At 43.1% G+C, this 13,047-nt stretch overlaps 1 protein-coding gene across 4 annotated transcripts in view; it reads right to left on the minus strand.

The window, feature by feature from the left end:
- The window catches only part of LOC308080913 (guanine nucleotide exchange factor DBS-like), a 100,141-nt gene that overhangs the window by 32,398 nt on the left and 54,696 nt on the right, over positions 1-13,047 (minus strand). For all 4 annotated transcript variants that reach the window (XM_080423011.1, XM_080423010.1, XM_080423013.1 and 1 more), the window contains exon 4: positions 11,082-11,172. In XM_080423011.1, the coding sequence (XP_080279137.1) occupies positions 11,082-11,172 (91 nt within the window). The remainder of the gene's footprint in view (positions 1-11,081; positions 11,173-13,047) is intronic.

Raw genomic sequence — 13,047 nt, forward strand, 5'->3', positions numbered from 1 at the left:
TGACCAAATACGGCAGTCCTGACCTGCAATGTGCTTACAGTATCTTCAGCGATCTGTAGATGTATGCCATGTATTCCAATTACCTGCTACTGCCGCTATGGATAGCTAAGCTAATATTGTACTACAATCACACTGAACATCCCATAATAAGCGATATATGCTCATGAGGAACACGGTGGTCGATGTGACTAAAACAGCCATATAATTCTGTCTATAGACCTCGAGACATACACGGTCATCATTCAATCACTTGCTTATTGACTTCCACATAGAGGTGTACGTACGCACGCGAACAGACACACACAGCCAGAAGCTATAGCACTTAGCCATAGACCATCATAAATGCCTGCCTGGGGTTGCCATGGAGACCACGCGCCTTGGGGGGCGAGAGAGAACGAGAGCACGCGCGAGAGAGAGTGAAGGCGAGAGAGACGCTGCAAGACAGAGTGATGCAGAGAAACACAGCAGGTGCGAGAGAGGGAGCAATTGAGCGAGCGAGTGAGCGAGTGAGTGAGTGAGCGAGCGAGAGAGAGAGAGAGGGAGATATAGTGGACCACTCATGTATCAGTATGTTTTGTGCCTCTGCAGGCCAATGCAGCATCCTGTATCACGTTATTAGTCATAAATACCAGTGCTCTGGGGTGCCTGCCTGGTGGCTATAAGCCAGTTAGTGCACACTGCACAGACCATGAGCTCCTTGTGAGCAACGAGGACCTGAGTTTGAATCCGATTGCCGGGATTGTCTCGCATATCTCTGTCCTTGGTTCCCAGTATCTCTACAGTCTATCTAACAAATAAAGCATTAACAAACACACAATGCAAGCCCTCTGTCTGTCCAGGTGTTAGGTCACAGCATTGAGACATGCTGCTTGTGCACGTGAACAGCATGCATTGTGGGTTGCAGACGCTTTTCACACAGGGACCTACATTTTCTATTGACCATGAAGTCAGGATCCAGAATATTACACCAACATTAAAATTGCTCTTTGAGTCCTGACCCACTCATTAACTCATTCAGTGCCACATGACGTCTAAGACGTCATGGCCCTGAGCGCCCTGAGCACCACATGACGTCTAAGACGTCATGACATTTATTTTTATTTTTATTTTTTTTCTTGAAAAAAAAAGGTTCAGAACCCAAGATATGATGATTTGAAGATTTGCTGCTCCATTCACTTCGTGTTTAACTTCTTACTGAAAAAGGCTGTATCTCGGCTCCTGAGCACTTTTTTTTTACAATGAATTTTGGCTGTGGCACTCGGAACCAAACTTCCATAAACAAGAATGGCACTGAAAGAGTTAAGAGACATTGCAATAGTGCATAAATTCACCGGCCTTTCTTTCAAGTAATGATAATAGTTTAAAGGGGTAGTTCACCCAATAAATGACTTGTTTCCATCAATTACACAACCCATGAAGCCTTGAATTCACAGAGATGTTTTAGTTTTTGTCGCATTCCTAAGCTAATAATTTGATTGAGTCTCCGGTAGCAGACTCAAAGAGTCTCCATTGCCGCTGGTCATCAAATTATTGGCTTAGGAATGAGACAAAAACTAAATAATCTCCATGAATTCAAGGCTTCATGGGGTGTGTAATTGATAGAAAATAAGTAATTTTTTGGGTGAACTACTCCTTTAATAACCAGTTGCTACATATGTCATGTATTCTCAGCTAACCTGGAGCACTAACACAATATCCTGGTTCACTGGTTTCCAATCCCTGCCACTGGAGACTCCTACAGCTGGAAAATGACTTATTTCTGTGAAATATGAATTTCGCTGGCCATCATGCAGACGCATTGCTTCTTATTAAAACATGTAGGTCTGATAAACAGCCTGAATAGAATGAGTAGCATAATATATCAAGTTTCTCTGCAATCATTTAGAAGTCTATTCTAATATACACAGTTCATTTAAGGATTAGCATGGTCTTCATCTGTGGATTTAAAAAAAAAGAAAAAAAAGAAGGTACATCACAAATACAACCCTAGCAGCTTATAATATTACCTGAATTATATAATTATATATTGGTTTGTTTCATCAAGCAAATCTTTAATCAACCAATGACCTCATCAGAAATAACCTCAAGTGTTTTTTAAAGAACAAATCAAGAGGATTCAGGATGAATATTCTGATGCCTGGAAACCAAAGGAGATAAAACCAGAGAGGTCTCCACTTCATGCATTACATACATTTGCATGACAATACACACACATGCTGCTCAGTCCCATGACGCAGTCACGCACAAACGCAATAAATAAATGATAAGGTGTCAGAATATAATTTTCCGCTGATCAAAGTATCTTATATTTTTAGAGAGGATTGTGAGGGAGCAGAGGAGTGATACGGAGAAGGAGGACAGAGGAAGGAGGTGAGAGATGTGAGGGGGAGGGAGGGGTAGATATCTACTACGGTACATGGTCCCCTGGGGAGTTGGGATAGCCACTATATTATTATACCAGGATCAGCCCATAGCACATGTTGAGAGGCTGTTCACTCCCCTCCTCCAGCTATTAAAAAAAGAGGGAAAAAGTAAAAGGTCATGGCTTCTGAAGGGGTACGCAATTTATATGAGCTCCAAATCCATGAGTGAGGTCTTGCAATATTAGTTGCTAACTGCCTCTCTTAACAATCTCTAACCTAATGCCTAAACACAACCATTTTTAACCTTACACATAAACATAACCATCTATAACATAATGATTAAACACAATAATGTTTTGTGTGGCACTGTGGGATCTGTGAGCCTGTCTATCTGGGGCTAATCTTGCCAATTTCTACCGACTCACATTTTTTCACATGTTTTATAATTTATTTTAAAATATTTACCTTAAATTTCATAATGCATATCAATGGGGTTGGATCTGGCTGCAACCTTTCCCAAATATGGAGTCATACGTCATAGATATGTCACACTGTAGAATAGATGACTGACGACATAGCCTGGCCACATGAAGTGTATCAGTCCCGCCCACACATGCACTGTAATCACGCGCGTGTGTGCTCAGCTGAGGTTGAACCGAGAGACCAGGTTGTTTTACATGACAGTGTGGGTGTTGAATGGGAGGACTTGGATGGTGGCACTACGTCCACCTGGTGGGGGCTCCTCACTAGCAGGTGAACCAGTAGGGTACAATACAGTGGCAAAACACAGAAATGTGTGGGGAGGATTAATTGGCAAAGAAATGTGAGAAAAAAGGTTACTCAAATTGGTACTCAAAATGTAAAAAGAACAACTAAAAACGAACAAAAGAAATGTAATCATGATTTTAACACAATACAAATATTCTTGATAGTTTATACCTCCGTCTGAGTACAATCTTTCTAATGAGCGGTTTTACTGTAACAGTCTGAAACATTGCACCAGAGCTGCTGTGTCATCCACGTCACCACTGATCCACATATCACTGCACTCAGTGCACTGCACTGCATGCAGCACTGATCCACATATCACTGCACTGCATGGAGCACTGATCCACATATTACTGCACTGCATGGAGCACTGATCCACATTACTGCACACAGCACTGATCCACACATATCACTGCACTGCATGCAGCACTGATCCACATATCACTGCACTGCATGGAGCACTGATCCACATATTACTGCACACAGCACTGATCCACACATATCACTGCACGCAGCACTGATGATCCACATCACACTGCACTGCACGCAGCACTGATCCACATATCACTGTATGAAGAACTGATCCACATCACACTGCACTGCATGCAGCACTGATCCACATATCACTGTAAGAAGCACTGATCCACATCACACTGCACTGCATGCAGCACTGATCCACATATCACTGTATGAAGCACTGATCCACATCACACTGCACTGCATGCAGCACTGATCCACATATCACTGTAAGAAGCACTGATCCACATCACACTGCACTGCATGCAGCACTGATCCACATATCACTGCAATGAGCGTCCCACTTGGAACAGACATGCACAGAGCAAGTTCTGTCAGGGAACTCAGTGCAGTTGCTACTGGCCGACCAATAGTCCGTCTCAGCTCCAATCGTCTATTCTTAACCAATCACATACTCACTTCATAATAGAGCACCCTAGAGCACCCCATAGAGACACACGGCCGCCTACAAATTCACGCCCACTTTTAAGACAGCGCAGTCACTCGAGGTACGAGAGAACGATGTACTGCAGCTGTCAATGCAATCCATATGAGAGGTATCGTAAAATACCGTAATTTCACTGGTTGATGAGAATTCCACTCTTCAAAGTCGGCGCTCGGCGCTCGTAAAGACAGTGGTGTCACTGAAATGCAACTACTTGTCTGTCTGCCGTCTCCCCTCTGCTGTGCTAACATTATGGTAACCCATTCAAGTGGCAAATTAAACGTAAAACACATCAATTATTGAGAAAACAAGATGATATGTTGACAAAGACACTCCATACATTTAGAAACATATTTTTATTCAAATCTATATCGTCTCCAGTTCATGTAGGATTATTTCAAAAGTAGGCTAACTCTCATATCCTCTCATATGGATTGCATTGACAGCTGCAGTACATCGTTCACCCGTACTTCGAGTGGCTGCGCTGTCTCAATAGTGGGCGTGAATTTGTAGTCGGCCGTGTGTCTCTATTTACTGTAAATGGGGAAGTAGGTGCTGCCTAAGTGGCGTACATACAGTACTAGACGGAGATGGAGATTGACGTACGTCGGGGGTGAGGAACTAGTACGTTCTTTACGTCAGTGCATTCATAGTTTGACACGTTTCTTATGCGTGATTAGGGCCAAGAGGCTATTCATCCTCCAGAGGGAAGCAGTGAACGTACGTCAGGTACGTCAGGTTGAGCTCAGAGCTCAACCTGACGGTAGACATAATCGACGGACAAACCCCCCATCCCCCCTCCCCTTTTTGGTCTCCCCCTCCGTTCCTTATGCTTACTTAAGGGTCTTACGTCGAGTATGAATAGGCCTTTTAATGCTGTGCTGCTGATGCTTGCTGCTGCTGCTTTTAAATGACGAAGTCCCTATTGGTAGGGAAATGTAATGTGCTTTCTCAGAGTACCTAAAAGCAGATCCAATTCATCGCCAAACCAAAAGAAATATATTGCTCATTTTATATTCAATAAAAATATTTGATCCATTCATGAGTTGTCCTTTATCCATTCATGAGTTGTCCTTTATCCATTCATGAGTTGTCCTGACAGAACTGCATGCAGCACTGGTCCACATCTCACTGCACTGCATGCATCACTGATCCACATATCACTACATTGCATGCAGCACTGATCCACATCAAATTTTTACACTGCATGCAGCACTGATCCACGTCAAGTCACACTGCATTGCATGCAGCACCGGCCTCCATCGTGCTCCATGTGAGACATCACACTGCACTGCAAGCAGCATAGATGTCACACTGCCCCGTCTTCATCCAGGTGGAATACAAACAGAGGAGGACCAGACTGTCTGTTCAGCTCTCCACTCATTCAGCTTCACAAATATGCAGCAGTGCAACCTTGCACTGTGCAACAAAACGGGGCCCAAAACACAAACTTAGGGGCATAAAACAAAATGTCCCAAGCAGCACTGCTAGGGGGAAAAAACTACAACATAAAACCTGGAATTAGGAATTTGCAGTATAATAGAGTATGTGGTACAGTATGGCACACACTATACAAAGGTAAAACGGCACTCCGTTATGAGAGAAAAAGAGATCATCATTGGAAATGCTATCCAATGACCTTGAGTGACCATGACGAGAGGAGCGTTGTACGGGAAGATGAGTGACCTTCACTCATCAGCAGGGACACAGCACATGGTGCTGGTGGACCCAGCCAGCACACGCCCCCAGGACACTGGGGAGATAAACTGGGACTGAAGGGGAAGAGCACGTGCGTGCGCACGCACACACGCACGCACATAAACACACTCATTCTTTTCTCACCACCTGCTCCCTATGCCTGGAGGAAAGACTAATGATGCTGCCTGATTTAACCATGGGTATCCCAGAACACAATTTACACTGGTTCACACATGCATGCGACACACACACCTGCAACAATGCACTGGTTTATAAATATACATACATTTTTATTAGAGTCGTTTTAGTCATTTATACAGGGGAGAGAGGAGAAAGAAGGAAGGAATCTCTCCCTTCTGTGTCACTCGCTCTCATTTTCTCATTCCCTTCTCTCACACCTTCACATTGATCAAACCACCCAAATAGAAAATATGACCTTTAACAACAAAAGGAAAACCATCTGGTATAAAAGAAAGATTGCAACCATTTTAATGACTCGGTTCTCTCTCCAGATCAACAAATCATCAGCCTGCACTTCAAGGACACCAACTGGTCGGGAACAACACAAAAGAACTGGAACAGCCCATTATGACTGGTTGGGGTGTGTAGGGTGAGGTGTGGTGGGGGAGGTGTGCAAGTTATGCACGATTATATTACTAGAGGTTTGGGCCTAATTAATCTGTTGGATTGTTTTTCCAGATGATTTTATTCATCTATATGCAATTAACTTTGATCACCGTAAAATTATGAAATAAGGTTATAAAGCACAAAATGAAGGTAAATCAGAACAAGTTATCTGTATCCAAAAAAACATATCCTGCATAAAACAGAACTCGAAAATCAAATAATTTTAAAACTGAAAAAAAAGTGCGTAGAGTATACTGTACATGTACACAGATTAATGAATAAAAGAACACACACACACACACACACACACACACACATACATTAGTCATTTAGCAGACGCTTTTATCCAAAGCCACTTACAATAAGTGCATTCAACATTCAACAGGTAGGGAACGAAACTACTAATCACCAGAAGTCTTAAGTGCATTTCCTGCAAAAACAAGCAACCAAGAGTATACCAAGCGCTAAGGTAAAACACATATACATATACACAGTTGTCGGTGTCCGGGACGAACCAGCTAACTCCATTTTCAGCTTCTTTTTTTTTTCATAAATCAACGCTATTGAACACCCTTTACGTCTGTGTAAAAAATCTAAACATTTGAACCAATGAAAAGTATTAAAAAGCGCCTCTGACGAAACCTCCCAACTCCATTGGATCCTCAAACTGTCCGTCAAAAACAAACAACTCCCCCTCTCTACTCTGCTGCAGCCTTTTCACAACACAGAACAGAGCGCGCTGCGCAGTGAACGAGGAGGAGGATCACGTAAACAAACTCCCCGTAGTCTGTTAAAACCTATGGTTAAAACTATGCAGTGTACCTGTTTATCAAACTTAGCACTGACGCTAATGTTATGAAAACAAGTAATTATATTTCTAAAATCTATGAAGTGTTTAATGAAGAGAGCAATGTGATAAGAAGAAAAGAGTTGATAGCATTTCTGTCGCGACTCGCGCTAGTTCTACTGAAACTCCAATTCTGTGAACCCCTCTTTGCAAAAGTTATTGTAATATTTAAAGTCCTGTTTATTATTGTTGGCCTATATAAGTGTCATGAAGCATCAGGGCATTAATTCACACGTTGTTGTGATGCATTGTGAGCTTGGAGATCCATTGTTAGCTTTTGGAAATGTGTACCCTTTTGAAACCTCTCCCTCAGCAGCAAGTGGAGCTATTGTTGTTCGGACACCTAACTCCATTTCAGCTTGATTTCTGCTCGTCTGAAACTACTATCTCCACTTGCGCTGGGTTTGGGTAAAGTGGTGATAATATAATGACACATGCAAGTATCTGACGATATATAAAGTCACTATACCAACTTTGATGAGGCAGTATTGCTTTGTTTTAAAAATATAAGGTTTTCTTCATTTCCTGAAAAAAAAATGTCTTTTCGTTTCCTGACAATGAGCGTTTTGGAGTTAGCAGGTTCTGGCTGGACAGCAGAGATATATTAGAATTACACTGATTATTTTATAACTAAAATTTGATTCAGCATATGCTCTAAATTAAACGATAGTTCAATTTATTATTTCACTGCCTGTGTGTGTGTGTGTGTGTGTGTGTGTGTGTGTGTGTGTGTGTGTGTGTGTGTGTGTGTGTGTGTGTGCGCGCGCGCACACCCCTAGTGTGAATGTTAAAGTGATGTAGCCAATCATTGAAGCAGACCATCCCCAATATGAGCTACTGTCACGGTCAGGACAAATTTCTTGGGAATCCCATAGAAAAACCCCTACGCCTGATGTTTATCCGTGTCCAATTAGCATAGATTAGCATACATCTGCATATATTAAAAGGTTAAACGTTGCACAACAAGGAGAGGATCCTGCCAGCAGAGCCTGACAAAGCCCCACGTCTCAGACCTGGTTAACCACGTCTCTGAGCAGGTGGGTATTCCATCAAGGCAGATAAAGGAAAATCCTGGCTTATTTTGATAGGTCTGGCTAATTTAAGTGAGAGTTCTGTTCATTACTGTGGCTTTTATACCACTGAATAGCCTTCACTATAGCACGCTATCAAGCTTAATTTAGCTAAATAATTTCCAGTGGACGGAAAAGAGACAGCAGACACCAGTATACACCATATACATGTTGCTCCTAAGCATCTTGGGGAATTATTTCTTACTGTGTCATTTTCTTCTAGTTTTTTGTGTGTTGCATGGCACATTGTGCAAAGGGACCAAAGTAATGTACGAAACGTGATAGGAGCCAATTCAGACTCCATCACATCAATCAGAGCCACAAACACTTAATTATGAGGTTTATGTGATGAATTTGCTTCTGCAGCAACAACCAAACTTAAACGATCCCATAAAGAACTGCTGACAAAGAACTTAGACAGGACTCACGCGTACCATTACTGTAGATTGGACTTCAATCGTATGTGCAAGGGGGGAAATTCTGTGAAATAAGCTTTTGCAGGAGACATTTACACAGTCAGCTACAGCCTCTAGAATAGGTGTATGGCTAGTGTTTAGAATATGGATATATTAGGAGTTAGAAAGATGAAGGTCTCGCAGTAAGTGGACTGAACTTTTGAAGTGTATTTCTTCTTGGGAACTGTTTCATGCCTTTTCACTTTTCAGCAGCAACCTGAGGGGTTGTTTGCGCATGTATTGTGCATGAAGTTGGGAGATTAACAGGAGAAATTACCAATCAGACATACAGAAGGAGAAATTCTTATACCATTATATACTGTATACACATTATTGTTGTACTATATTATATTATCATATACTATCTTACACTATTATATTTGCTACTATTGTTATTGTTACTACTTTCTATCTCTCTCTGTCTCTCCTCTGTCTCTCCCTCTCTCTCTCTTCTTTCCCCCCGACACGGTCGAGGCAGAAGGCCCCCACCCTAGAGCCTAGGGTCTGCCTGACGTTTCTTCCAGTTAAGGGGGAGTTTTTGCTTGCTCAGGGTGGGACTGTCGGGTCTCTGCTCTACATGTAAAGTGTCTTGAGACAACTTGTTGTGATTTGACACTTTAATAAAATTGAATTGAAAGGCTTAAAAATATGCTGACTCCCGCAGGAATCTGGAGTGTTGGCAGGTATGGATTCTGCACAGTCTGAGCGTAGATGGGGTGAGTACCAGAGTGTCAGGGATCGACGTCCCAGAAGTATCCATGTAATGAGACACTAGATTAATAATAATGGGAACTCTGTGCTAACACGTTTGGCAGGTAATGTTAGATGCAATCTGTTTCGTCAGTCAAAAAACTATTTCACATAATTAGAAAGCTATGGGGAACAGCTTTAACTGTTAGTAAGATTGCCCGCCTAATAGTCTACTAATGACGTGAATTGACATGTTTTCCCCAGACACCAGGAACCCGGATATTAAAATTCTGCAGCTAAATGTCTCCACTATGAGTACTCCCATGAGCAAATACAGCTAATGCCTGAAATAATTGGAAGTGCATTGCGTCACGCACCAAAAACAGCCAATCTACAAGCTCACAACGTGTCGCACTGTGATGCGTTGTGAGCTTGTAGATGGGCTATTTTCCGTGTGCAACATCAGCACGCAAATAAGTATAAATCAGGCTTGTGAAACATATTGCACCCTGGTATCAGGGCCAATTAGTTCACATACTGTATCCCACAGTAAAATCCTGCAAGGGTCCATTTGGGTCAATTTTTACACTAGCCTCTTAGTAAAATCAGCACTGAGGGTTTTACTATAATATGTGCTGTACATAGACACAGGCCTAGCTGTACCGTTTGGGTTACACAATGTGTAAATACTGAATCACTCACATCTTTTATTTTCTCTTTCTCTCTCGCTCTCTCTGTTCTATCCTGTCTGAGGTAGATCCCTTCATCTCATTCCTTCAATCCTGTCTTCCTTCCCTCGCATTCCATTCACGCCTTATCGTCTTTCCCTACTTCCCTCATCCGCTTTTTAACCGAGTGCAAACAATCCGTTTGTCATGTGAGCTGAAGCAGTGAAGTCGTGGCGTTGCTCAATAACTAGGCTACTAGGCTAACAGCCCACGCTCTCACACAAACGCACTGTTTTGATGGGAAAACACCACAACACACAACCAGAGAAAACCAGCACGCAATCAGTGGAATCTGTTCCAACACACACACACACACAGTTCCCACCAGTGTGTGGCACCACTGCCCACTCAAACATAAATACTGCTATTTTTTGACTGAGTCTCACTATGAATGCAACTCGTGAAAGTGACAGAATAATCCATTAGTGATCCATTCAAATGTTTTTAGCAATGATGAAAAAATGAAATTATGCACAGGTACACACACTTATCAATGAGCACGGTTTTGCGCTCGCACACACACACACACACACACACACACACACACACGTTTCTCCATCTATGTGTAAATTTAAAATGTAAGCATTTAACAGACACTCTTATCCAGAGTGACTTACAAGTGTGAGAACGCAGCAGAGCAAGCATGAACTCTAGTCAATAAACAACAAAGCAAACAGTCACATACTGTAAGCAGAGTACAGAGAGAACAATGTAGTGCCTCAAAGAAACAAGGACACCAAGTAAACAATGAACCTACTGCATCTGTCTAAACAACATGCTATATAAACAACATTCATGTCTCTTCTCCTCATCTATTCTGAGCTGCGCACACACACACACACACACACACACACACAGCAAGAGTACTACTTACAGCGATGCGGAGCAGGGTAGCTTTCACAGCAGCCCATCTGTCCTGACGTCTGTCAACAACCAAGATGAAACCCACTCCTGACGATGCAACACTGCAGAGAGGAAAAACACAATGATCACCATGGAAGAGGCCTGTGTGTGTGTGTGTGTGTGTGTGTGTGTGTGTGTGTGTGTGTGTGTGTGTGTGTGTGTGTGTGTGTGTGTGTGTGTGTGTGTGTGTGTGTGTGTGTGTGTGTTCAGTACAGTATGTGTTATCAGTTCAATGTGAATCCATCAGATGTCATGATTCCAAGAGACCATCTTGATCATCATAGCAACTGTGTGTGTGTGTGTGTGTGTGTGTGTGTGTGTGTGTGTGTGTGTGTGTGTGTGTGTGTGTGTACGTGTGCGTGCGGCGCGTGTTAGGTCTAAAGTCATTACAATAGCTAGAACAGTGGTACAATGTAGTTCCTCTCTGCTACTGCTGGTTTTCCATCCAACCAGGTAGTTAATTGTATTCCCCTGTTGTCCCAGGTCTAATTTGTGAACGCAATTAACTCCCTGGTAGGATAGAAAACCAGCTGTATTCAGGGTGGTTCCCAAGCACCAGGACTTGGTTTGGATGCTTACAGCATACACAGCAAAATCCTTAGTGTTAATTTAACTCTGGGAGGGTATAAATGTAACCAAATGGACCTGTTGCATTTGTACCCTCTCAGAGTTACAAATAGACAAATTAACACTGATGATTTTACTGTGTAGTAAGTGTGTGTGAAAAAAAGTGTGTGTGTGTGTGTGTGTGTGTGTGTGTGTGTGTGTGTGTGTGTGTGTGTGTGTGTGTGTGTGTGTGTGTGTGTGAGATCAAAAGTGCTTAACAGTTTGTCTACGTTATGAATATGAGCATGCCCTCTGATTACCATAGCAACAGTGTGTGTGTGTGTGTGTGTGTGTGTGTGAGTGAGTGAGTATGGAACCCTTCAACAATTTTATGGCCATCCATTCCACAGGCACTGCCATCCAAATAAGGCTCATTAACCTTTATATGTGTGCAAGCCTGTGTGTGTGTGTGTGTGTGTGTGTGTGTGTGTGTGTGTGTGTGTGTGTGTGTGTGTGTGTGTGTGTGTGTGTGTGTGTGTGCGCGCACACGCGCGCGCGTAGTAGGTTTTCCCCCCAAAATCAAATTGTGTATAATTATTATCAGTAAGCAAATGCATACTAACACACACACACACACAACGCCTTGACTGTTATGATGCCAGATTTGCAACACATGCATGCACAAACACACACACACTGACGAGCCAACATACAAATACTGCTGAGGTGGTCCATCTGGATAACAATATTAGCCAATAGTCAAATCACACACGCACGCACGCACGCACGCACGCACGCACGCACGCACGCACGCACGCACGCACGCACGCACGCACGCACGCACGCACGCACGCACGCACGCACGCACGCACGCACAGAAAATAGATGCTACTGTATGTCCTACCAAGTGAAGGCCGCGGCAGCTAATCATCAATTCATTCCTGCGGCTGGAATAATATTCCTAACACGGCAGCCTAGCCGACTGATTTCCCAAATGGCATTCCCCCCCAAGTCTTCAATAATCCAGGAAAATGCCATTAATATTCCATTGTCACCGTCTGGAAATCGGTCAATTTTCTCCAATTCTTCCTTATTCCAATGCTGTCATGGTTCCTTCATTCCCTCGCTGTGATTTGTGATATAAAATGTGATCGTTGCACCTAGATGGAGAGATGGAGCCTCTTTGCATCCTTCTACAGCATCTCTCTCTCTCTCGCTCTCTCCCTCCCTCCCTCCTCTACCCGCTTTGAGTCCTCTGCCAATTAAAATTAAGCCCACCGTTCACCACTCTCCGCTGGCCAATCGTCGCTCAGAGTGGTGCTGAATGGCTGCTCGGGCCCAGGCGGGGTGTGAATGGCTGGTGTGGAGCTGGGGGCGGACATAAGAACACA

Source organism: Gymnoscopelus braueri (assembly GCF_963280865.1).
Source record: "Gymnoscopelus braueri genome assembly, chromosome: 24".
In the NCBI taxonomy this organism is placed as follows: Eukaryota; Metazoa; Chordata; class Actinopteri; order Myctophiformes; family Myctophidae; genus Gymnoscopelus; species Gymnoscopelus braueri.